Source organism: Lactuca virosa, chromosome 4, assembly GCF_052849685.1.
Source record: "Lactuca virosa cultivar CGN04683 chromosome 4, Lactuca_virosa_CGN04683_v6, whole genome shotgun sequence".
In the NCBI taxonomy this organism is placed as follows: Eukaryota; Viridiplantae; Streptophyta; class Magnoliopsida; order Asterales; family Asteraceae; genus Lactuca; species Lactuca virosa.
This window is the reverse complement of record NC_136429.1, coordinates 325,063,977-325,074,491: the sequence shown is the minus strand read 5'-3', so window position 1 is coordinate 325,074,491 and position 10,515 is coordinate 325,063,977. Positions and strand designations below refer to the sequence as shown.

General features: G+C 32.8%; 1 protein-coding gene across 1 annotated transcript; it reads right to left on the bottom strand.

Moving 5' to 3' along the window:
* Positions 1 to 3,929: 3,929 nt before the first annotated feature.
* LOC145108531 (DCL-like protein) lies at positions 3,930 to 8,552 on the bottom strand. The gene is made up of 3 exons (XM_079045569.1): positions 8,112 to 8,552; positions 5,691 to 5,805; positions 3,930 to 4,313 (listed from the first exon to the last, which is right to left on the bottom strand). Exons 1-3 carry the CDS (start codon positions 8,456 to 8,458, stop codon positions 4,143 to 4,145), a joined length of 633 nt encoding a protein of 210 aa, XP_078901695.1. The 5' UTR covers positions 8,459 to 8,552; the 3' UTR covers positions 3,930 to 4,142.
* Between the last annotated feature and the right edge of the window lie 1,963 nt (positions 8,553 to 10,515).

The window sequence follows — 10,515 nt, the reverse complement described above, 5'->3', positions numbered from 1 at the left end:
TAACATTTAAATATGACTTAAGAATTATCTATTAATTAGAATTTTAATTAACTTTCTTAAATCTTATTAGGATAATTATATTATCTTATAATTGGTAATTATCTTATTTATTTTCCTTTCATATTCAAATTATGATTCTAAATTACCTAGTTGATATTTTCAGATTTTATATATTTAAAATAAGGGTTTAGGTCATTTTGGTCACTTAACTTTTGGTTTTGTGCTCATTTGGTCACTTAACTCTTTTTAAGTTTTAAAAGGTCATCAAAATTTTGGCTTTGTGCTGATTAAGTCACTTAAATTTTGGTATGGTCACATTTAGTCACCTAACTTTAAAAATTGTGCTCATTTAGTCACTAAACTTTTAAATTTTTTTAAAAGTTTAGTGACTAAATGAGCACAATTTTAAAAGTTAGGTGCCTAAATGAGCACAAATCTAAAAGTTAAGTGACCAAACCAAAAGTTAGGTGACTAAATTAGCACAAAGTCAAAAGTTTGATGACCTTTTAAAACTTAAAAAGAGTTAAGTGACCAAATGAGCACAAAACCAAAAGTTAAGTGACCAAAAATTACCTAAACCCTTAAAATAACATGGATTAACTATTAATTATCTTATCTTTTGAATTAAGACAAGAAAATCTGGAAATCGCAATCCAGACTGTCTTCACGTTGTAATAGAAGGCTGGTCACGACATGTCAGACAAATTTTTCGTTTTTTGGTTGTTTAGATTTCATCTATTATGTACCATTAATGTGAAAATCAAGGCTTTGATACTACTGATGAGAATTATAGGTTACAATAACAATGTACTTGTGGGATTTCACTTAACACTTAAGGGTACATGCAACCTAAATTGGATCTATGTATTTTTCACATCTAATAGCAACGTACTTATGAAAACACAAAATAAACCCTATGAATTCGAAATTCATGGCCAATAGCACATACCTTTAGTAGATCCCAATCAAGCTAATCGAATTTTTGTAGTCTTCTTGAAAAACCTAGCTCCAATAGTATGCGAGCCTCTAATGGTTCACACCCAAAACACAAGAAACCCTATGATTGAAGGAAAGATGGGAAAGAGGAGGAGAATTTCGTTCTTCCCCTTTAGATATGAGAAAGCCACAAAATCTTGGTGCCCAAGAGTCTTATTTATAGTTTAGGTAACTTAGGGACAAAGCAAGATTTGAATGATTAAATAATAGATTTAATCTCAATAGAAATCTTTTCCTTATCTACTACCAGGAGGCTTCTGGAAACCCTAAAAGAGCTCCCAAAACCGTCCATGTGATGGTAGGTTGTAGAATTGTTTCTTTTGTTCAACTATTGAACAATTACAATTCACCATTTGCACCTTTAATTAATTTCAAATAATCTCAAATTAACTCTAAATTAATTGTGATTAATAATTGATCAATTCTAACTATTTCTAATTAATTTATTATTCATATAATAAATTAACAAATCATCAATTAACTATTACTAATTAATATATTAATCGCATAATATATTAACAAATTATCTTCTCTCTCATTTGATCAATCCAAGTCATTTCCTCATGGTTATGTGGGCAACCTAAAAAAGATTTTACTTTTATTCATCAATACTATACCAATTTAGTTAGGATCTTAGACACTTAATCCAACAAAGAATTCTTAGAAAGATTTAAAGACTGTTTTTGCACAACCAAATAGATTCGCCAATTGAAAAAAAAAAATTATTTGGACTCAAGAAATGAAATAAGTCTATAAACTAGTATAATACAAAGTTTCATAATATGTTTATTTTCCATAAATTGTCATTTCAATCATATAATATTATGGCATCCACAATGCATTGAACCCGTTCAAGTTTAATCGATTGCTATCCAACTCCACCAAAAATTTTATATAATGCATTGATATCTACAAAATTCAATATATTTATAAAATTTATTAATTACATATTTAATAATTAAAAGATTTCGTGTTTCCCATTGAAAAGTTGACCATTGAACTTCATATTCATTTAATGACAGCATCGCATTTCACTTTAATAAAATTTAATTCATTAAATATCAATTAGACATCTTATTTTATTAACTTTTCATTGAACTATGAATTGTTGATTTTTTTTTTTTTTGGAACGACCAATAATTATATAAAAGAAAAACTAACCAGGGCTAGAGGTACAAATTGAAAATGATGAAAAAAAGGAAGAAATGAAAAATACAACTATTTATGATAATAGATTTTTTTTCTCTCCATTCTTGAATAGGGTTGCAACATCAGCCTGTCCATATGAGGTTTCCCCCTTTCTTTTTCCTGCTATTTATACAAAGGTGATATAGCAATTGCACCTCATTTACCAGAAGCGTGTAAGATTTGGGGTGTGAGTTGTAAATCTTTTGATTTCGTAGCTTTCAAACAACCCAGAGAAACATTAGTATTGTAGATTCCTGAAAAACATCAAGACCAGTTAACAACTTGTTTGCATTTTCCAATAAAGCCTCAATAGACGGGCAAGTTAGAGGCAAGTTTTTCCAATAAAGCCTCAATTGTTGATGCACTTAATAAGACTTCCATAATACAAATTTTAATATATTAAAACTTTTAATACGTAATAAATACATCAAATGAGATACAATAGCTCTTTCAATTATCCAAAAAGTTATTTTATCATTTACAAATCAATATACAAAATGTATCACAAGCAATAAGTTTAACATGTTGCTAATAAATGGCTGTTGACTCCAGTAAATATAGCTCCTTCACCTTCTTTCATCACTTCCATATTCCATGTGGTAAATTTTAATGGCATTGTTGAAATACCAGTGTGTGGGACCATAACGATACTGGATGGAGGTATGACTCAAGTAAACAATGATGATGAGATTATATTATCTTTGGTAACCATGTGATAGAGACCCACTCAAATCACAATATGCAAGATCGATGTTCTCGGCTTTTGTCACACTATAATCATACTAAAGTCTTTGTTGTTTATTTTCCCAATCTACCTTCATCCATGTGAATTTTCATAAAAGTCTTGAGCATAAGTTACAAACGATAGGATGATATTAAAAAAAATGCGAATTTTCATACCTTGAACCATTTTTGTTATTTTCTAAAAGTAGGTAGGGATATTTTCTTTTTAATTATAATTCTACTTTTTGTATTAATGGTATCATATTCGGTCCAACTTTATTTTACAAAAAAAGTTTAAATTAATAAGTGGAATTTTCTTCGATTATTTATTATTTAAGATATACATAGTAAGTTTTAAACTAACATAAAACATAGTAATATATTTTGAACAAAAGAATTACCAAATCATACCAAACAAATGGTAGGATATTTCGAACCAAATCGTAATTATTGTTGATCATTGATGAGTTGAAATTATAACCATTCATGGTAATGCCAAAACCACACCACAATTTGACCACTTATTTCCCTCCTTTTTTGGTTGTTTTGGTGAGTACAATCATTGTATGAATATCAAAACAACACCTAATTTCATGACCAGTTGACCCAACTGTAGCATACCCCTGGCATTTCAACATCACCAAACATTCATAATTTCATAGGGTAGGTTTATGAGTACCTACACATCGACTATAATATATATATTTTTTGCTCCCCTATTATATGAATCTAAATTTAATAATACTAAATTGGATTTAACTTGACCGAATCTACAAAATTTTTAGGTTATTTATGTAACTCTGACAGCAGGTTAATCTATGTCAAACACAGTACAAATTTTTTCCTGTCACATCTGCATGATATTTTAGATGATGAGCAACGCATTCATGTTTTATATAACAAATACAGCAAATACTGATATGTCATGTCAAATACTATATAACAAATAGGGATTTGGGGCCAAATAGACCAAGTCCAAATGCTACTTTTTACCTTCCAACTAACACAAAGAAAAACCCAAATGAGGAAATCATATACTTATGGCATAAAGACAAACAAACAAACATCAATCAACACAAGTCCACAAAATTACATCTTTCAACTTCAATCATTTTCCACCCTATAGTGTTCCATTTCAACTACTATTATCTACTACCATTGACAAAATGTGTGAAAAATCTACCACCATTGGTGGCGGTAGCGGCGGCGGCTTGTGGTGGTGGTGGTGGTGGTGGTCAACTACTACTACGCTTGTAATGTTCTTTGATAAATTTTTCGGCATGTGAAGGGTATTTTTGTCGAATGTAAGCTCGAATACATTTTTGGTAAGAGAAGTCGATCCATACACCATCCGTTCTCACAACAAATAGGCATCTTGAGTTTCTAAATTGTGGATGTCGATCAACCTTCAAAAAAAAAATTAAAAATGGGAGTTAAAAGTGTTAAATATAATAAATAGCAATGTACTTTGATTTATTTTTTTATTTAACCATCATATTTTCATTTCTTCCTACAACATTTTTTTTGAAAAGTCTAAATTATATATAAATGCCATCCAAATACAAAACAATTTTCACTTGATAGATCTTTTGAAGAAAATACAATGCTATATAGTATGGTACATTTTTTAAAATATAATGTTTAATAAAGAAACAAATAAATGAAGAAAATTTAATAAAAGATTGTTTTTAGGAGACAAAACATTGGATGTGGGGTCTACACCACAACTATTGTGGGCCAATAACAACTCTAGATTTCTAAAGACAAAGACTTTAAGTTAATTAGAGAGTCAAAGATTCATTGGCAATGTAATAAAACAACTTTATTAGGTATTATCACCAATAAAGAATGTTATAGCAGAAATGTAAACAATAAAATAGCCATCAAATGTCAAGGTGTTGTGATTAGCCATGAGAAGGCCTGTTCTTTGCTACATGTGGACTTAAAAGAGTACTTTGTTCTATTTTTACATGAAAAAAAAATAATAATAATAAGTAGTGATATGTGTTTAAAAATATTAAGTGTTAACTACAAGAATCATATTTAGTAGGTATGGATATCTTTTTTTGAAAGCAATAAGTGTTGGAAGCATGGTTGATGTAAGTATTTATTATGGTCCCTCTGCACATAGTTTAAGTCCACTTCTGGTTTTGAAAATTCAAACCTTCAAGTTTTTAAGACATAAATTGACAATGATGTATTTTACTTGCTTTATTTCCCAAAACACTTAAAAAGCCTTTTAGGGTTATTTATGATGAAGCTGAGGCGTGAGGAGGGCATTTTAGTCTTTTTTGCATACATGAGAAACCGAGAGTGTGTCCATGTCCGGTGTCCTATCTTGTTGTACCTTTTTTTTAGTGGGACAAAAAAAATGGAAAAGTTTTCCTTACTGATTGATATCAGTCACAGTCTCAATCCAATACATGTCAAAGCGTATGTATGTGCAAAAGACATAAATGCCCCTGTGATTTGTTGGTCAACAGGACCAGGAATGATTAAGGGTCCAACCACCAACAATCTGACAGCCAAATCTTAAATGGCATCACTTAGGGGATTTTACTTTTCTTCTAAAATCAAGCACGTTGTATAGATAACCGACATTTTTTTCTACTCACATGAGGGTAGATAAGTCATTAACAAAATTGACCAAATGGCATACTCGAGGATGAGATTCGTTGGTGTAGGTTATGTGAAACAGATAACACAAGAAATGTGAATATTGAAATGATATTTATTATTTAATCAAAAATCAAAAATGTATTGAAGAATTTAGACAAGTTTACCATAATAGAATCAAGGCCACAACCAATTTTATCTTCCGAGTGAGGATGATAAGCAAGAATTTTCTCAACCACCATTTTCTCGTCTGTTGGTGTAAGTCTCTCCCCATCCATATACCTAATAAAAAAAAAAGACAAGTTTGTCCTTAGTATTAAGTGGTAGTTCCATATCCATTTTTCCAGAAATACCCTCATAACAAATCAAGTTTCCTGTGTTGCAATCCTTATACTTCTACTTTTTCATTGTGAGTTACAATGTGATGATGTATATTTTTTATCTTACTTTTAGTTTAAGTTATTTAATATGATGATGTACATTTTTAATTTATTATGGTTATTAAAAAAATGATCATTTTGTATGTTTATATTTTATAAGACCTTGAATATGCAAACATATTCATTGGGTTTTGATTTTTGTGGAGGAATTGGCATTGAAAGTGAAGGATGTGGTGGAGAAGGTTATTGAAAAGAAATTTATAAAAAAAGCTATTAAAAATGAAATGTACTTTTTTTTTCATACATGCACTACATAGCAATGTACTTTAGTTTGTTGGTTAGTTTCTTTTTAAATTTTAACACCTACACTAAATGGCAATGTACTTTTTTTGTTCTTTTCATACCACTAAAAAAATAGAATAGAAGGGTAAAATGGTCATTTTCAACAGTCAGCACAACCAGTCAGACTATTACTAACCCATTAATGATTAGGCCATATCAAATTATTATATGAGTAAATTACACGAATGGTCCCTATGGTTTGGGGTAATTTGCACGTTTGGTCCCTAACTTATTTTTTTAACTCGAAAGGTCCCTATAGTTTGGTTTTGTTGCGCGCTTGGTCCCTGTCTTACCTAAAAAGACTATTTTGCCCTTAATTTTTTTAATTTATTTAAATAAGATAGGGTATGTAAGGTAAGATAATGTGAGGTGGAAGTAGGGTTGGGGTGTGTTTATTTAAATAAATTAAAAAAATCAAAGGCAAAATAGTCTTTTTAGGTAAGACAAGGACCAAGTGCGCAACAAAAACAAACGGTAGGGACCTTCCGAGTTAAAAGAATAAGTTAGGGACCATTCGCGTAATTTACTCTTATTATATCAGCAAGATTTAAAAAAAAAAGTCTCAAAACAAAATCTTATAGCCCACATCAAGCAATAAGCTTAAGCCCAAATTAATCCATATATCATTGTGAAATAATATCAAGGCAAATATTAATAAGAATTGTTAATTGTATAGCCACAAAAAAAATTATGGTTATTTGATAGTTACTGACCAGTTAAAAAGTTTTATAACTTATAATAATTAATTTAAACGCCCATCCTATGTCAACCTTATTTTTATAAAATATAACCTAATTGACAGCCTTCCTAGATAGATTAATCTGATACGTTTTCTTCCAAAATATAAGGACTTTTCTTCTTCTTTCTATCTTTCATTCAGATTTTCTACTTTTATTCGTTCACTTTCTATCTTTCACAGGAATTCTGAATTCTAACTTCTTATAATTACAAAATTTTCTGCCTTTTGCTGGCTTGTTGACTTGTTAAGTGAATTCTGGCTTTTATTAGTTATGATTCTTGACTTCTTGATAACTATTTGATAGAAAGAAATGTTTAGGAGTCATAAAATCCGAAATTGATTGAAAATTTGATATCCAATTATCCATCCAAATGAATAATGTTCATAGGGTGTAAATGGGTCACCAAAAAGAAAAACTAACATGAATGGAGATAGTCAATTATATAAACTAACACACCTATAAAATGCAATTAGATACTAAAGGTTTCAAGCAAATTATTGGGAAGTGACTATTGATGAAACTTTTCACTAGTTGCAATTTTCAAATCATTCAGATACTACCACCATAGATGTATACCATGATAATGAGATGTCAAATAGATGTTCAAACTTCATTCATGTTACTCCTAAAAATGTTAGAAAGGTTGCAAGCTACAAACATCCATTTATGGATTTAAGTAAACATCTTGGAGTTAGAATCTTGGGGTGGATATGATTCAGTCTGATAACTTAAAGTATATTGAATAGTTATACTAGTACAAAGCCCTATAAGTTCATATGCTACAATAACATACTTAAACTTGACATCACGATTAAGGGTTTGTGCTATTTCATAACATCATGATATGCAGATGCTCCTCTAATCTATGTGTTACAGACTTACAGATTCAACTACTCGAGTATAAACCAGGAATAAGAAACCTAAAGCTTGAAAGTAAATTCTCTGGTGAAAATTCTTTACTTCGCTCCCTTATGATAGTAACAATTTGGTCCTTATAAACCTTCAACTAGCAATTTGTAGAAATACTCTCGAATTCGAAAGAGGGCCCTAATCGTGGAAGATACGAAGCATGGATTTGTAAAAAATTGTATGAAATAAGACAAATAGTGAAAACATAGACTGAGACCTGTCTGAGTGGAGGATATTTTTGATTAGGAGAGTGATAGGGTCGACTTCCAGGAGAATCTCCGCTTCTTTATCCTTCCACTTGCGATAATCAGGATCATTCTCCCATCTGGAGTCCTTCGGTGGATGACGTTTTGTGCTTAATAAGGAGGCTTTATCATCGTAAGTAGTAGTGGAAGGTACCTTCCTTATCGGCCGGGGAGACTCTGAGGCCGTTGTCGTGTAGCAGGGTCTCCGTATCAGGAAACAGACGGCAGCCGGAAGCGTTGTATTAAGGTGGAGGTGGAGGTGGAGGTGGAGGCGGAGGTGAGGGATGATGGCTCTGCCGAGTAGTGGTGCTGCTGCCATGGTCGGGACCAGACGAGCATCTGTGGGGGTTTCTTTTAGCTACGCCAGTTCTGCGGCTAGCCTTTCTTCATGGTTCAAATTCGCGAATCCTCGGTGTCATATCGCTTCGTTTGGCTTTTAAAATGATTATTTAACTCTCTCTTTTTGTACTAGTTACACCATAATTTTTTACTATTGATTTTATATCAACTTTTAAACCATGTCGAACCATATTGTTTCTTCAAAAATTGGATTGAATCGGTGTGATAAAACCATTAAAATACATTTTGAACCGGTTTATTAGACTGGATAGTTGGATTTCACCTAACCCATTAAAAAACAATTCATTTCTAAAGAAAATTGAATAGCTCAGTCGATCAGCTTATCCGGAGTGTACACAACTCGAAGGTTGGCGCAAACCACTATCAGATGTAGTCCGACAGTTAAACCAGCAGTCGAAGCGGTTGAACCGGAACTCACTCATTAGACCAGTTCAACTAAAAACCGTTTTTTAAAACATTGTTAGACCATTAAACTCGAATTTATCTGCCTAAAATATCATTTTGTTCAAAATTATCTAGTTACTATAACGTCACAAAAATCACAGTAAAATTTTTCATTTTCAATTTAAAATAAGATCAATGTTTCCATCAAAACCTAGGTCATAAGAAAACAAGTATCAAATACAAATATCTCAAAATCAATGTATCACAAAATTTCCATAACATATCACCAAAGGATGTGTACGATCACACATTTGTTTCCCCCCGATCATCAGAAGTACATGAAACATGAAACATAAACTGTAAGCCAAAACTTAGTGAGTTCCCTAAAATATCACCACACAAACATATAACAGCATGCATATTGGGCCCACAACCATCGAGTCGGATTACCCCTAAGCCCACAGCTAAGTCTGGCTTGCCTTTCTAGCCCACAGTTCATGTATGGATTGCTCCCGAGCCTACAACATAAATCTGGCATGCCTATCCGGCCCACAACTTGTAACATCCATTCCAGGTACTAATCTAATTTTCTCAATGTTAAGGTTTTGGTGTTGGGAATCGACGAGTTAGGAGCTCCGACTCGTCGAGTAGAGACTATTATGTGGACGCGGGGGTTAGGTCCTACTCGACGAGTCGGAAGGCTGACTCGACGAGAATGAGCTGGAAAGAGAAACCCTAATTTTTAGGGTTTGCAACCTATATAATCTCCTTAAGGACCTTGAGGCTAACCTTTCATCAGCCTCCAAACCCTAAAACGTTTGTGCTAAACCCTAATCCCCATTCTCTCATTTTGTGAGCTAGAGTGACTTTTGAAGCTTAAGAAGAAGGAGATAGTGAGAAGGAGGAGAAGATCCAGCAAACCAAGCCCTCACTCTTGACCTTGATCATCTTGTGGACTGTTGTAAGTCTTCAACACTCAATTTTTATCTTAGAATATGGCTAGATCTTGAGTTTACTCTTCATTTCCCATTATTCTTGTTGGTTGCATGCATGGAGTTCATAAAGTTTGCAACTTTATGGATCTCCAGGACAAGATAGTCCCAAGATGGGCTAGATCTAGCTTTTGGTCAAGCAAGGATGCCATGCAAGGGTTCTTAAGGTATATTTTCCCTTTTTGACCATTTTGACCTAAAGACATGCATTGGGAATGTATGTCCATAAAGCCTCCATCTTTGGAACGTTTGGAGGACTAGAAACTCTTCTGGAAAGGAGGGGTTCCAGATCCCTAGAGTCTTGGACCACTTGGCAAAGCTTTTGAGCTTTCCAACCTTTGATAAGGACCTTGGAGCAATTGGAGTAGTTCTAGATGGTAAAGTTGGAAACTCTATCCTTCTAGAAACCTTAGGGTTTCAGATCTAAGCCTTGGAGTCCCTGCATTCGATGGATTATCATAATAAGCAAACAGGAAGGGGGACTCGACGAGTGGTTGTGGAAACTCGACGAGTCGGATCGGGTTTCCCCGTTGATTGGATATCAAATGAACTCGTCGAGTTGATGAACCAACTCGGCGAGTTGGCTAGGGTTTGTTCAGGTGTTCTGGACTCTGCAGGAACTCGACGAGTTGCTAGATGC